Below are 16,931 nucleotides of genomic sequence, written 5' to 3' on the forward strand. Positions count from 1 at the left end.
TGACCTGTGCAGGCACACATTGTTCTGTGAAGATGATGTATAGGAGATGAGAATTTGAAGAAGAGGCTTCACCTAGAGCTGTGCATATTATTCCTTGCTGGCTTGAAGTAGTTATGTTTGCCATTCTAGCACTTAAGTACAGACAAAGCTCCTCCTGTGGGATAATGATGGCAGGCAACAACAACGGGTCTGTACCATCTCTGAACTGGCTGGACATACTTTATACTTGTATTACCATCATGTTTTAGTTTGATACACAAAAAAAATAGATTTACCTGAGTAGGTGATTAAAGGGTTTGACCGAATGTGCTCTTGACATTGATAGTGGTCACTTGCTAAGGATGCTGTAAAATTTAGAGGAGGAGTATGAGTCCCTTTGGGTTTAATTGAACTCTTGCTGTGATAATTTATTTCTAGTCTCTCAGGAGTTTTAAAATCCCCTGATGTCGGGCGATTATATTTTCAGTGAGAGAGTTTGAATGCCTGGTTCTGACCAAAGAAATCACATTGGTAAAATACTGAAGGATACTTGAAAACAGAAAATTCCTACCCAGAAGATTTCTTCTTCTAGTTTGCTGAAAGAAATGCAGATGTTTGGAATGATGACTAGGCCCTAGCACAAACGTGGGACAGATGTGGCCAGGTGCCTCCATATTGATGTGTCAGTAATCCCTAATGCTATGTTGTCAGAAAATGCATGTGCAGTCCTTACTCAAGGAAAGGAAAAGATGAGCAGCACACAAGATGAAAATAGGAACTTTTGAGGGGAAAAAAATGAGATTGGAACCATGTTTTGCAACACCCCCAAAAACAAGGTCATAAATATGTTTATTCATTTATTTCTTTTTTTAATTATATAATGTTAGCATGCCCAAAGGAGTTGGGCAGCCAGTTGACCTTGGACCCCTAGAGGTTTGTTTTCTCCTTACTAAGGAGTTTTTGGTTCCTCTCCTCCGTTGTCTTCTGGTCTTTTCAGTTCTGTATTCACAACATGTATGGTCACTTGCCTTGTTAAGCGCCTTGGGGCAACCTTGTTGTGAAAGGCGCTATATAAAAATACATTGAATTGAATTGAATAAATATGTCAAGGGGAACTACAGGCCATGCTTGCCACCTCAGATTACATATTGTCTGCCTCCACCAACAAAATCTGGCAGTTTGAATGATCAACTGTCATACAGAAGAGAAAGAAACAAAAAAAGGTTTCCTGCTAAAGCAGTTTCCTTCTGTTGGACATTGAGTGGCTAATTGTTATATTTTTGAACTCCAAGTAAAAAAAAATCACGCAGGGTTTAATTTTAGTGAGAAGATATTAAAGATGTAATTGATTTTGTTCACAGGCAATAACAGTTATGAGTGAAAAGAGAAACGGGTGCAATAAAATAATTAGGCCTAATTAGAAACGCACCATTACAAAACACTCAGGAGAATGATGTTATTAAACAGGTAAACAAGGGAAGAGAGAAGGCTTCCCATCTTTGACAAAATGAAAGGAAAATAATCCTACCTACTTTATTAATAATATAACATTTGCAATTTTATGTTTTCTTTTATTTTGAATGGCATTTCTAGGTTCATTTTTCAAGTTGTATCCCTGCAGGGTGTCCTGTGATTCCCAGTTCAATTGACACAATGTCCTTTATCACCACAAAACTAATCAGCAGATGGCCTTTCATCAGTAAATCAGTCTGATTTTGGTAGAAGATGCAATGTGTCTAAGGTGAAAAGACATGTTCTTTTTCGGTTTAGTACAAATTTAGAAGCCTTTGTGCACTAGCCTTTAATAAAAAGCTACCATGAGCTGATCCTTGTGATCCCAGCACCTCCTGGCTTTTATTGTAGCTCAGTTGTCTGTTGCTTAATTGAACACTTAATTGAACTATTTTCCAATCAAGTCTTCTTAAGTGATTGTGCTGTACTTCTGAAACTGTTGGAGTCTGTTTGAAGTCCCCTATACAAATTCAATAGCTAATTAAAATCTGCAAGTTTTTACTGGATAAAACCATTATGAAAAGGCCTAATGTTATTTTTTTTAAGTATCTGAGAATACAGCCATATAAACAATCTAGAAGACACAGAGGCCTCACTTCATGAGGTCCAGCTTTAGAAAAGTGTGCTGTCATAATTAATGGCACATTTCTTAGTCTTGAATAATTCCATTTGGAGTGTTGGTCTTGATAGACTGAGATGACAATTTTCAATTTTGAAGCACTACTGAAAAGGTCTGAATTTTCAATCCTTCATTTTTGTGACTAATGGAGATGAGCACACTCTTAAGGCTCAAGAAAATCATGTTGAAGGTCCTGTGACCAAATTGTTTCTGTGTAGAATAAGTGGATATAAGTGGCCTCATAGGTGGAAATGGAGCTGCTGTCATGGTGAGCAAGAATTTATACTTAAATGTAACAAAAATGGGCCTTTTCTGGTCTTTATTTCTCTTCATTCAGATGACATAACCCTTTCCTGTCCCTGGGCATCTCAGCAGTTTCAACTGGAACTCTTTTTCTGGAACTCTAATTCTGAATTATTTAGGCTGTGGTGCCGGTGCTGGCCCTGCCTGCTGAGAGATCAGCCTCATGCTGGTGTTGTTATTGAGCAGCAGCCCACCGTGTTGCATCACAGAGTGCCCTCCAGAGTCAGTTCAAAACCATCAGAAACAAACTGAAAACTCAGAGCATCAGCAGAGCCCATTGTTTTAAACTTACAATGTATATGGTGTGATATTTTCTGCAACTGCTGAAATTAAATTCCTTTGATTTTATTAAGTAGTTACTGTACCCTTTTTTAAGGTTGACAATACAGCTTAGCCTGTCACCAGGCAAGCTTCTGACCATATAGTACTCCTCCTTTGTCCTTGATACATTTTGCTGTAGCAACTGAAATAACCTTCTCTGTTTTAAAGAAGGCTATTTTAAAAAGTTGTCTCAAATCTAGCACTGAAAATTACAGTTGAGCAGTGCATTTCATTTCCCAACCTTTTACTTGTTATTCTAGATCATTTTTAGATCATATAATGTTTCCATTGTCATAATTCAGTATTATGATTTGCAGTCTGTTAACATGTCCGTTTAACATGTGATTTCACAGTTAACCTTGATAAGGGCGTACATGCTATTATTTTTTTACATTTAAATATTATGTATGTCAATATTCTAAATAAATACAGTCCAACTGAGGAAAAATATTAAATGGTATGTTATTAAAATAAAAAGACACAATGTCTGACATATGGCAAATGTAGCCGAAGTGCTTATGTAAGTAGAGTAAAAATACCGTGCTCTAAATATTTCAATGGGATTTACTGATTGATCACCTGGGCATTGAGTTGGAACAAAGGTTGCTCCTGTTTAATGTGAGCCAGATGAAAAGAGGCACAAAGCAATATGGTTAATTGGATAGAGAAATACACATATTAACATATTATCAGGTGCAAGGAGGCAGCTCTGTAAATGATACAGTTAAGAAACATAGGAGGTGTTTCACACTTCAAATCAAGTCTTTTGCACAATTTAGACCTCCTTAGTCTTTTACAGCCCTGCAAAGTGCTGTAAGTGTTGGTTTTCAATCTGATTTAAAGGTAAAAAATACAGTAATAGCACTTACCTATATTTTAGTTATTATACAATTATGCTTCTCTCCATTTTCACACCAATCCAAATCCTATATCCAATAAGGGGTAATGGGGGGGAGCTGGAGCCTACCTCAGCCAGCAACAGGCGCAAGGCAGGATATACCCTGGAAGGGACTAGTCACAAGTCACACCAGGGCAAATTTCACTCAAAGACAATTAACCTACCAGCATGTCTTTGGACTATGGGAGGAAAGTGAAGCACCTGGAGGAAACCCATGTGAACACTGGGAGAACATACAAACTCCACACATATAGCAGCCCAGGTCCGGATTTTAACCGTGGGGCTCTAGTGCTGTGAGGCAGCAATTCAAATGACTGTGCTACAGTGTTACTCCACAATGATACAATGTGTTTTAAAATATTTAGAATATTTATAATAAATAATGACAGTTATTTGCTGTTGGGGTGTGAGGAAAAACTATTTTGAGCAATAATACACTATTTGGTGTAACAAGGCTTATATATTTTGTAAGCCACAAAGCTCAGTAGTTTCTTTTCCGCCTCATGTCACATAGAGGCTCTAGTGTAGCAATGCTGTCATATGGTGCCTGTCAGTGCATTTTAAATACAAAATGTTGTTTAACAAAAATCTTTTTTACAAACCTGTGTTAAATGCAACAAAATAAAAAGGCTAAAAAAGACCTTCCTATATACAATGCCTTCCAAAAGTATTTTGGCCTTTCCTGTAGTTTCCCATTTTGTGAAATGACAAAGTAATGTAGTCGCATTTTTTAAAACTATTTTATTCAAAAAAGGAATGTTCAAACTGAAGACTTCTAAGTGTACGATTAGTTACAGTTAATGTCTGCAAAGTCTAAAGAAAGAAATGAAATATGTTGATTCTATAGGTTTCTCAGACAGGGGATCTCAGTATATGGTGGAAGCACCACTGGCAGAAATTACATTCTGCTTGCATTGAGTGAGTCTTTACCAGTTCTGCCCAGCAGCTTGATGCGATTTTTGCTCATTCTTCTTGACGTCTTTGTTCAGCATCTCTCAAGTTGCTTGGGGATTGCTTTTGGATTAGGATTCAGGTCAGGACTGGGCCACTCACATTCACTTTCTAATTCTAAGAGCTTTGGCTTTGTGTTTTGGACCATTTTTCTACTGAATGGAGAATTTTTCTCTCAGTATTATGTCTAAAGCAGGTTTTCCTCTAGGATTTGTCATTATGTTTCTCCATCTTCATTTCCCTCTTGTGAAGATTCTCAGCCCCTGCTGATGAGAACAATAATATTATGCTGCTGCCACCATGCTTGACAGTAGGGATGGTGTTGACTGAGAAATGCGCTGTTAGGTTTGCATCACATGTAAGGCTTTTCTTTTAGACAAAAAATATCCAGTTTTACCATGCCTGACCACAAAGCCTTTTGCCACATGTTTGCAATATGACCACTTTGTTGAAATCCCCAGGTGAAATATGATATGTTTTTCTACTCTTCCATATACGACTCCTTTGTGGAGTCACTTGGATATTTATTCATGGGGATTTTCTAATCAGTTGAACTCTGTAGATATTTCAAGGTTACCATTGACCTCACGGTGGCATCTCTAAGTAATTTCGTCCTTGCTGGGCTGCTCAGTTTGGAAGGACAGCCTGTACTAGGCACTACACGGGTGCCTAAAGAAATATATTTTTCTGTTTTCTCCTGTTCTGTGACTTCATACAAATCTACCCCTGTGTTGTTATAAATTCTCCTTGGTCTTTCTGGCTTCATGCATTTTATGACTGCTTTATCCAATACAGGGTTGCAGGGGAGCTGGATTCTAACCCAGCAAGCAATGGACGCAAGGCAGGATATGCCCTCAATGGGATGCCAGTCCATCTCAGGGCACACACAGACAGAAACATAGACACGCACACACTCACACCAGGGACAGTTCTCCAAGAAGCCAAATAATGTACCAGTATCCAGCAGCCATATCACCCTGCAACTCACAACTGGCAACCCACTGAAGCTAAGCGGGTGTGAGCCTGGTCAGTACCTGGATGGGAAACCTCCTGGGAAAAACTAAGGTTGCTGCTGGAAGAGGTGTTAATGGGGCCAGCAGGGGGCACTCACCCTGCAGTCTGTGTGGGTCCTAATGCCCCAGTATAGTGATGGGGACACTATACTGTAAACAGGCGCCATCCTTCGGATGAGATGTAAAACCGAGGTCCTGACTCTCTGTGTTCATTAAAAATCCCAGGGCGTTTCTCGAAAAGAGTAGGGGTGTAACCCCGGCGTCCTGGCCAAATTTCCCATTGGCCCTTACCAATCATGGCCTGAATTGGCTTCATTACTCTGTTCTTCTCCCCACTGATAGCTGATGTGTGGTGAACGTTCTGGCGCACTATGGCACTATGGCAATGTGCAGCATCCAGGTGGATGCTGCACATTGGTGGTGGTGGAGGGGAGTCCCCATTACCTATAAAGCGCTTTGAGTGGAGTGTCCAGAAAAGCGCTATATAAGTGTAAGCAATTATTATTATTAGTATGTGTTTGGACTATGGGAGGAAACCGGAGCCCCCGGAGGTAACCCAAGTGAACACGGGAAGAACATACAAACTCCATACAGATAGCACCCCATGTCCAGAATTGAACCCAGGGCCCCAGCAATGTTAACCACTGCACCTCTGTGCCACCCCCTGATTTAAGTTTTGCTTGAAATTCATTACCTGAGGACTGGGGGACTTACAGAAACATGTATATTTATTCTGAAATCAACTCATTGCGTGGCTAATTAAGGTAATGTTCTGCACCTAAATTAATTTAGATTAGCCACAACAAATGGTTTGAATATATATGCAATAATGACATAAAAACTTTTCTTTTTGTTTAATGCTTTGCATATTTGAAGTAGGTTGTGTATGTAACAAATCATAATTACTACTTAAAAGTGTAATCACTGAAAGCTTTAAACCGTAAAATGTAAACACAATGCAAAGGTCTGAATACTTTTGTAAGGCACTGCCTTATGTATGTCATTTACATATTCTATTTACAAACATTACATTAAAAATAGTACTTCTGATATTGAAATGTTTAATTAATGCGTATTTTTCATTTCTGAAGAAGAACATTAATATTTCATTTTAAAGATCATGAATTTGAAAGCCATGTTAATTGGCCATAGCACTAGATGACATCTGGCTTTTTGAATATCCTAGATCTTCAATCCTGGTGGCAGACTGTAGAGAAGTCGTGTCATTTCACAGCCTATTGAACTGAATAAGGCTGGTAATTAATAGGTTACATGCAGACTTCTTATTGAAGCCAAACAGACAGTCCATTGCCATTCTTTTGATGGAGTCTGCAGATGAGTGCAGGAATTTGACATCTAGGACACATTTTGCTGGGACTTTGCTGTGCTGACGTATGCATAGTAGTAAGATATTTCTAAGGGAAAAAGAAGAAGGCTCCAGAGCCGAAATGTTGTGTTTTCTTTCTTCTCTTTTCAGCATAAAATAAACCTGTTACTTGTTCCTTTGCAGGTATTTCTAAGTGTTGACTCCTCTTCTTGTTTTGACCCATATTGTTGATATAGAAATGACAGATACACATTGACATTTTGAGTACTATATTTTATTCAGAACTTGAATGGTCAAATACCTTTATGGGGGAAAGAAAGCAAAAACTTAAAAAATAAAAGCCTATAATTGGTTGCATAAGTATCCACCCCCAGGTTCAGTTTTGAAAATATGAATTTGTATGCATCATTTAGAATTCGGCAAAACTGTACATCAGTGGAAGGGGGGTGAATACATTTGCAAGCACTGTAAGTTGAGATTATATTAAAGAAAATAATACTCCTCTGTGATAAAACATGAAACACTTCACTTATAGATATGTTCAAGTTTAAAATCTGCCAGTCTGATACCAGCATACTAATCAGAGAGTTGGTACCATTAAGATATCATTCAGTAATGTTGAAGATGTCTTTCTTTTCAGGAATACTTAAAAGCAATGAATTTAGTATATTGCATGTGACTGCAAACATTTGAAACCCTAAAATTAATCTTGAACTTGAGAACTTAAATGTATTACACATAGCTTGCAGAAATTGAGCTGAAAAAAACAGCTTGCTATTTTCAAATCCAGTACTCAAATCCATTCTATAGTGCAGAAATAATTGATAGACTTAACTTATGTGAATTATGGTACCTTTTTTAGTAATGAGAGACTGCATTTAGATATGGTTTCTGAATACAGTTCGCTCGTTGGGTTGAGCGGAAGTTTCAGTTCATCATTCCTTAAATGAAGTTCTTTGTTTTTCCTTTGCCAGTAGCAACAGCTGAGTTGCTCTGTATTATTTTCGTTTACAGGTTCAAAAGATGAATCCTCCAAACGCGGCCTCTTTGCCCTCTGCACATTGGATGGTAAGACCGTGAAATATTACTGAGGTGGCTGCTCAGTCCTTAAAATTGCTTTTTGGTGAATAGGCTTCCACAAACACTAGTTTTAGTTTTACAGGGGAGAAAATGATATATTGCATTATTAGAGCATTGCAAGCTTAGTGGAAAGTTAAATAGGTTTTAGAGTTTCACGGAATTTTACCCTGGAAAATAATACTTTGGCAGTATTGACATTTTACAATCTACAATCTGCATCTAATTCATTGACATTCCTTCAATTACACTACAATGCTTCTCATAAACAGCCTTTTCATTTTCTGGGTGATTGGGATTTCTATTTTGATTACTTTTGATTACTAGTTTCCTTGAATGTGCCTTCATCTAATCCTGTTGGTATGCATGAGCCTCAAAATTAATTAAATAGCTTACGTAGTGAGTAAGATCAATTGTTTCTCACCTCTTTGACTATATTCAGAAGGAAATATGATTTGGAAATTGTGGGGTGACAGTGGTTCGCAACATACAACAGAGCATTAGCTGTGAACATATTGATTTTATTTTTTCTTACAGAAAATGTTGATGTAAGGAAAATTTTAATGCAAATATCCTTTACAAGCCACATCTGCATGCATTAGAAATGTTGGCTATGACTCCAAATTAATCATTTAAATTAACACTGAAATAAATATGGTAACAAATGAGCTGTTCCTGTTTTAGCTGTAGTTTACTTTGCAGCAGCAACTGGGCTGGAATGCCAATTAATTCTGCTAAATTTGAACCACATGAGACCCCCCCTTAAAGTGAAAGACTGTATTGATACAAGAAAAGTAATCTACACAGTATTTTAGGAGATTACTGTGTAATGTTTTTTGTTCTGTGCATTCTAATGTCTTAATAGGTTTACACCAGTCTTAAAAAGATGCTAAGAGACATTTGAGCTCAGGAATAAGTTTGGACTGCTGCAAGTTATCCACAAAATGAGCAGTGTTTCTGAGTATTAACTATCGTGGTGAACCACAGATTGTTTTGAGAATTACCTAAATCAAAACAATCAAGTTGTTATATTGTATTCCTGTTCATATCGGAATGTGTAAGAAACTCTAAGTGTGCTTTTTTAAAATTTGTTTTTGAAGAGAATACTAGTTAACGCTAACGACAAATGTATGGAATTAGCCTTACAAGATCACCTTTTTTGTAAGGATAATTATTACAACTGAAGATAAACATTTTATTATTTTGCAGTACATTTCCGGTTTAGGGATATTTTTCTAAAAATTAAATCTACAGTATATTAATACTGTAGGGTCTGGAATCTGAGAGAAAATTGTATATGGAAACTCTTTCTATCTATCTAGCTCCTCCAAAGGACGATCAAATATTAATAGTCGTTTTAGGTTTCTTTTGAAATCTGCTGGATGGTACGTGCTAGTTTTGTCAAACTGGGCTCCAGAATCTCAGTAAGTCACTTTCATCTTGGGGTGAGAGACATAATTAGCATGAGTGTTAGGGGGTTCCGAGCAGAGGAAATGGAGACCTTTCACTAAGTGCTCTCATACATCGCTTTGAAAAATATAATTAACTGTGAAAGCAGGAGAGGGGCAGTGAGCTGCCTTTGAGAAGGGAGTGTTTTTGGTTTAATCATGGACTTCAACATTGGAGCGGAATATTTTTTGTCATACTGTTCCTCCATTCAGTAGTGGTGAGTTGTTTTACCAAGCATAATAGACAGTAAAGACCAAAGTCATACCAAAATCATAGCCTTGAAGTCTTTAAGAAGATTCAGTATTTTTACTAATTCATTTGACTGATGCTTTTATCCAAAGTGAGTTAAATTTGCACCCATTCATACAGCTGGGTTTTTACTGAAGTTTTAGTGAAGCACTTTCTTCAAGGGGAAAGCTACATTGTCCTACCTGGAATTTGAACACTTTCCAGTTACAAGTTCAGATACTCCAGCTACTGCTCATAATGCTTCCTCAGTAATGTTTGATTAACTATAGCAAAAGCTTTTCTTGTATTACCATGTATTTTTTATTTATGTTACTCATACTGTACTCACAAAAACAATAAGTTCCTTGATAGATCTTTCCTGCCATTAGTCCTTTTCACAAAGGCAACAGATCCTAACCAAACTGTCAAGTGTAATATTCTGTTAAATCTCTTTATTCTTGAGGAAGAGTTGTTCCATTATTCACAAGATGAGCTTTTCAGTGACAGGGTGATTAATAGCAGTGGAAATCTCTTCACAGTCCTCAAAATGGAAGAACCTCTGTCAAACACAGAGGCAAAATTATGATGTTTGCAGCTAAATCCCTAAATAGCTTAGATTAAATGAACATATTGCTCAGACTGCAGAGATAATATTAACGTTAAAGTAATTAAGTAAATTTGTGTAATTAGAGTTAGTTATATGGAGCTATTACAGGATATTAGAAATTATATGCCTGAAACCTTCGGGTCTTTCAAAAATAAAAGACAGTATGCTCAAATGTACTGCATCAGATGGAAAACTGCTTTCCATTCTGGTCTTTTGTATTGCTTGTAAATTAGCAGCCTAGCTTTGCAGTTTATACTGTAAATTGTTTCAGTAACATTAAAAACTTCAAGCCTAGAAATTTATAAATTATAATTACAGTTTGCTAAATGTGTTTGCTAAACACAGGATGTCACCTCAGTCACCTTTATGTATTTCATTAGAAACATGGAAAATTACATATTTATTTTATTACTTATGAAAAATTCAGACTTGTATTCCTTAGCATTGCACATTCCTACAATTTATGTCCACAATGCATGCTCACAGTTCATTGTTTTATCCTCATGGTGGTGGACATTTAAAAGGAATACCCAAGAAAAGAAATGCTATCTAAGGACAGAATTTGTTCCTGTAAATAGTTTGTTTTGTTTAACTCACAAACATAGATAGTCAAACAAGCATTCTAGAACTCCTATCTAACTCATGCACTTATAGTTACACCAGGGCCGGGAGTGCCTCGGTTGCTCCAGGTAACCAAACCTCCTTCTGAGCCAGTGCAAACTCACTCAGGACACATTTCCCAAAGGCCACTAATCTTTCAATCAAATAGACCATTCCAAAATCAATCAGACAATTAAGCAGACTACTTAAAAGACTTTTTGCCCGCTAATCAGTACTCCGACATTAAGCTAAGCACTCGGTGCTAAGCTTATCATTACTATAATGAACTATAAACATCCATTGAATGTTTTTGCCCAGATTCACGAGCACTAAATGAGGGGGGGCATTCAGCCCTCCTTGCTTTTTTGGTGCGGAATTTCTCGACCCTTTTTCTCTTTCTGTCTTCTCCAAACTGCGGCTCCCAGCCTTCTCCACTGCTGTCTCCAGAGAGTCTTATTCTGCCTCAAACCTTCACATTTTTTCAGACAGCTGTCTTCAAGCCAGCCTCTCTGCTGCGTCAAGGCAGCCTTTTTTCGATCTGCATTTATCTGAAAGCCACATTTCAATCAGCCTGCATTTCTTTATATCTATAAGCCCTGCTCCCACCAAGCCTTCTGAAAGATGCCGGAGGCCCTCTGCTCCTCTGGAGCTGCTTGTCTTTTGCCACGGCCCTGAAACCTCAGCAACCCCAGCATAACACTTATCAAATGATATAAACCCATGACTACACTTTGTTTCCCAAGTGTGGATGAGGCTTATTGTACAGTGTTTTGTTTTTTGTTATTTGTATTACAGTTTAACCTTGATTCATCTATTGTGACCAAGGTCATCTTGATTTGCTGCTTACCATTACTATTTATGTTGGTGTTGATGCCTAGGGGTTTGGCCATGATATGTCCTACAGTACTGAGAACTACTGTAGTCTGCCAGTTGTAAGATTTTCACAACTATAGGTTCCTTTGTTATCGAGTGAATGTACCATGCTTAGTAAGCAGAGAGTAAGTGGATTGCACAAAGTGCAGCAAAACAATGTTAAGAATCATAACGGTATGTTTGTAGCAGCACCACATCCTTATCTTAGAATTCTCTGTACTTCTGGCAGATTGAGACAGGCTGTAATCACAAACACTACCACTCACTGTGCAGTTTGGTGGAGATAGCCGAGCAGGGGATGCGCTGTGCAGTTTGATGGAGGTAACCGAGCAGGGGATGCACTCTGCAGTTTCACAGAGATACAGTACATAGCCTAGCTATGTATTTTAAAAAACAATATCGCTGAACGGTATCTTTTTTCTGAAAAGGAGATTACATGCCATGACTGGAGGCAGGATCAGACTTGGATATTTGGGTTTCACAGAAATTCTTAGAAAACAAGGAATTTAATAGAATGACTATAAACTACTCAAAACACCTGAAATTGTTAATATTACAGTTTGGCCTTATATTGGTGAGGTATGCATTGCTTGAAATATGGGAATATCGTTTTAATGATCTCTTGCAAAACAATAGTGAAATAATGGTTTCTAGATGAAGTCAGTCTGCAAGAATGGCAGTAATAGTTGATGTGTGGATATCTGTGTATATTCACAGAATTTTGTAATGTGTATGGGACATGTAGCTTTTTGTTAATGTATTCCGCTCACCCACTGAAATAAAAATACACGTTGTACTTGGTGAGGGATACACTTCCTGTTCTGTTTTACGGAAGCCCTTTAAAAATAAAAAAGAGAAACACAAAATTCATAAAAGCCACTCACAAAATCCAAAAATATTATAAAATATTTGTCCTTTGTCTTTGTCCCCTCGTCAGATCTGGTAGTCAACATATATAATAAGGCCTGGGTGGGATCTGCATGAGAGGTTTAAAGCTAAATTAGCACATCTGTGTGAAACACTACAGACTAATTTCTGAAACTAAGAAACTCAGAAAACAGTTGTCCTTGTCACTAGCTACTATGAGCTGTACTGCAATTGTTTAGCAGTTGCCCAGTTTGCAGAACTGTTTTACACTGTTGTGCATCACCACAACACTGTGTCTTTGGAACATATGAGATATTAAATTAAGAAGAACATATTTTATTAACTTTCCTCTGATGTCTATGATGCATTGCATGGAATGCATTGTGGTTAAAAAGCATAATGTCCTGATCTGGGACACAGCTCACACGCACTCTTATCAAGGAGCAAAGAAGTGGGAGGGAGAACATGTGGAACATATAAACTCCACACAGACGTGGACAGTCACCCGGGGAAACTTAAGTGTTTGAAAAGAGTTTTGTTTCTCTCTAGCTGGCCTAGCGATCATGTTATTGACAATTAGTTTCATTTTCCATTAGTCTTAAAATGGCATTTTAACAACAAATGGAAAAGATTTAAGATTATTAATGTTATGACACCAACTGAAAATCTGTTTGCATCTCTGTCCATGCTCCTATAGTTTGTACAGTCATCATGTTTAATTTAAGAAATAGAATTTATCTAGAGTTAGGGTTAACATTTTGACAAAGTTTGAAAGTTACAAATGTAAACAATATTAATAATAATAATTCCTTATACTTATACAGCGCTCTTCAGAGTACACTCCACTTAAAGCTGTAGAAACAAAGAGATTCGAGCCTGAGGTGTCCATTTGTCAAGCAAAGCTTTATTGTATCCATACAAGGAACAATACAATGAGGATTATTATTGTAGTTGTTCAAAGGGGATAGTTTATATACACTTTTCTCTAGACCCCCCTCTCCTGTCTTTGAGATACGTTCTCAAGAAACTGAAGGAGTCAGAGAGCAATTAAAACATTCCTTCCTTATCAGGGTTTGGTACAGAAGGTGGGAGTTTAGTACAGAGATGGAAACGCATCTGTGCTAAAGCAAGCATAAAGGTTAGAATTTAGCATGTGAATTCAGAAGGAGTTCACATCTCCTACCACTATATAGGTACAGAGTAACATACAGATTCTGCTAGCAGACTCCATCATAGCGCTTTACAGGTAGTGGGAACTGCCCTCCACCACCACCTACAGTATGCGTATCTCCCACCTGGATGATACGACGGTGGTCATAGTGCGCCAGTACGCTTACCACACATCAAGTGAGGAGAATAGAGTGATGAAACAAATTTATAGATGGGGATTATTAGGGGACCCTGATTGGTAAAGGCCAATGGGAAATTTGGCCAGGGTGCCGGGTAACACCCCCACTGTTTTTTCGAGAAATGCCCTTGGAATTTTTAATGATCACAGAGAATCAGGACCTCGTTTTTATGTCTCATCCGAAAGATGGCGCCTTTTTACAGTATAGTGTCTCTGTCACTATACTGGTGAATTAGGACCAGACTGCAGGGTGAGCACCCCCTATTGACCCCACTTACACCTCTTCCAGCAGCAACCCTAGCTTTTCAAGGCGTTTCCCATCCAGGTACTGGCCAGGCTCACACCTGCTTAGCTTCAGTGGGTTTCCAGTTGTGAGTTGGAGGGTTGCATTTACTTAAATTAGCTGGATTAATCAAGCTTCAATGTTGGAATGGACACAATTGTAAAACATTGATCAAGTATTTTGTGCAATTTGTCCCGTATAATGGAAATGGAACTGCAAAGAAAGATCCTTCTAAAGCTTTAACTAGATGGAGGTATGCAGAGAGGAGAGGAGCAGGTACAAAACCTGAAGTTTTAACAGTTTTTAGAGATGGAACCAGAGAATCTCCGGACACAGGGAGCCCCAACTTCCTTTACTAAGGGCTCCTGCAGGTCTCTTAATGATCTGTTCCCACTGAGACCTCTTCATTAAGAGCCTAAAGGAGTTCAATACAGACCCCCAGCAGGCTGCCCTCTGGGCTGAAAGTAATTAATATTAATGCATGATCTTCTCCTTGTTTGGTGGGTAGTGCTGTGATGTGGATTATCATCTCAGAGTGGATGGAGTCTCCATCTGCCCTGGGTCTCCCTGCATGGTTTGAGGCTTAGGGCTGGTTGCCCCCAATCACGTTACCGACTCGCATCTATATTTACCTCCTCACTGGGTTAGGAGAGGAAAAAATAATGTTTGGTAGGCATAAGAAATTGGAAAAGGCTGGCTGAGCAAAATAAACTAAATGGTTTATTTATTTAGAGACTATTGCATTGAACCTATGTGCTCCTTGTTAACAAAGTGTAGAATATATTACTATTTGAAGAAAAGTGAAAGGATAAACATTTTACTGCCGAATTACTGTAGTACCATAGTGCTTATTTTTTTGTTTTGGCCTGCCTACATCCTTGGTTTCAAATTTGTAAATCATACTAAACTCAGTATATCAGTATAATCCAGTCCATACTGTACATTACCTCAAACTAGACAATTTTACATCAGTTCATAAGCATCTGCATTGCCTCTCATTTTTATTTTATATTTTTTTAAAAGTTTTTTAAAGAGTCCTATTTGATGTCCCCTATACGTGTCGTAGTTTCCTGAGGCTTAAGGAGTTCTGGCCACTCTCGTGTTTGTAGGTTACTTAGCTCACTACTTCTGTATTTATTCACTCATGGTCTTCCAGGAATTCCAGAAAAGGCACCTTTACTGGATGTCAACCAATCACAACCATTTCTGCTTGCTTAACTGTGTGTGATGTCAAGTTAGACCTAACCTGAGCAGGGGCATAGTGTAGATCTCTAAATATTTGTCAATGAAAAGTCACATCTCCAGCATGCAGTATGCAGTAGTTATCTTACGTGAAAGCCACCAAAATGTAAGAAGGAGGCTTATAAATGCCTTAGTATCTGTAATTTGAATGTTGCGGTATATCTAGATTTGGACAGCCTCCAAACATATAAAAGAGAAAGAAAAAATACAGTTTGGAACTATTCAGCCCATCGTGTTCATTTCAATGTTAGTAGCCAAATGATTAAAAAATTCCCTCAAGCTGTTTTCTCAAAGGGTCCCACAGACACATCTTACAAGACGTGTATTCTGTTATCTATTATGAATTTTTTATATCATGTCCACCATTTATTTAACAGATCCACACCTTAGTAAGGTACGTCTATTTAGGTTTTGGCTGAAATGTTTTTACTGTCACTAAGACTAATTGGCTGTGACTAACACTGACCTTTTCCAAGGTTGTTGTGATATACGCATATGACTATTTAAGTCATATTATGTCAGTGTCAGTTACTTTATATATACTGTAATGTAAAACATTTGAAAAATAACACTTGAGTACTTTGAAGTATATATATATTACTTTATATATACTGTAATATAAAACATTTGAAAAACATCACCTGTGTACTTTGAAAAACACTAAATATTTTAACATTTACAGTAGTTTAACATGATTTGGGCATTTTTTCAACTTGAAACAAATTTTCGTTAAAGGATCAGATCACAAGTTTGATCTTCTGCTTAGTGTTAGATGTTAAACTTTAGCACAGCATGTACAGTTCAAAATATTCCTAAATGGTGCACCTAAAAAACAAAAGTTTGGTCTAGGGTCATCTTGGATGTTATCAGACTTCCAAGGAGGTACTCTAATACCAATACCCTAGGACTGTTTTATTTTACCTCTGATTTGAAACATTTTTATAATGGAAAATATAACATCCTTGTTTGCTTATGTATCTGGGTCTTATACATGGCATTATAAAGGACATTTCTTCAGCCAGATTGACTGAAGACATAAAGTTCTCTCTGTCCATTTTGCAGGGACTCTGAAGTTGATGGACAGTACTGAGCAGTTACTATGGTCAGTCCAGGTTGATCACCAGCTCTTCGCCCTTCAGAAGCTGGATGTGACAGTGAGTGCCAAATAGATTCTGTTTTATTTATTCATTTTCATTGTTTCCTTACTAAATCCTTTCCATCCTTACTGTAATCTTTACTGTTTTCTGTCATATAATGTCTGCTCAGAACCTGCACAGTATCTACAGAATACTGTGTATACTGTGATTCTGTAGATCTTCTCTTGAATTTACACTGTTATCAGAACATGGCACTGGCTGTAGATCCTGTATTGTCTTCCTAGAATACAAACTTACTTTAATGAACATGCAGTGTTTCAAGAATGTGCACTGTTTC

General features: G+C 37.7%; 1 protein-coding gene across 2 annotated transcripts in view; it reads left to right on the plus strand.

Moving 5' to 3' along the window:
• itfg2 (integrin alpha FG-GAP repeat containing 2) overlaps window positions 1–16,931 on the plus strand; it is a 67,496-nt gene that overhangs the window by 16,253 nt on the left and 34,312 nt on the right. The window contains exons 8-9 of one of the 2 annotated variants that reach the window (XM_015353118.2): window positions 7,938–7,991; window positions 16,560–16,651. In XM_015353118.2, coding sequence (XP_015208604.2) covers window positions 7,938–7,991; window positions 16,560–16,651 — 146 coding nt within the window. The remainder of the gene's footprint in view (window positions 1–7,937; window positions 7,992–16,559; window positions 16,652–16,931) is intronic. The other variant, XM_015353119.2, reaches the window with a different exon arrangement.

Source organism: Lepisosteus oculatus, chromosome 7, assembly GCF_040954835.1.
Source record: "Lepisosteus oculatus isolate fLepOcu1 chromosome 7, fLepOcu1.hap2, whole genome shotgun sequence".
In the NCBI taxonomy this organism is placed as follows: domain Eukaryota; kingdom Metazoa; phylum Chordata; class Actinopteri; order Semionotiformes; family Lepisosteidae; genus Lepisosteus; species Lepisosteus oculatus.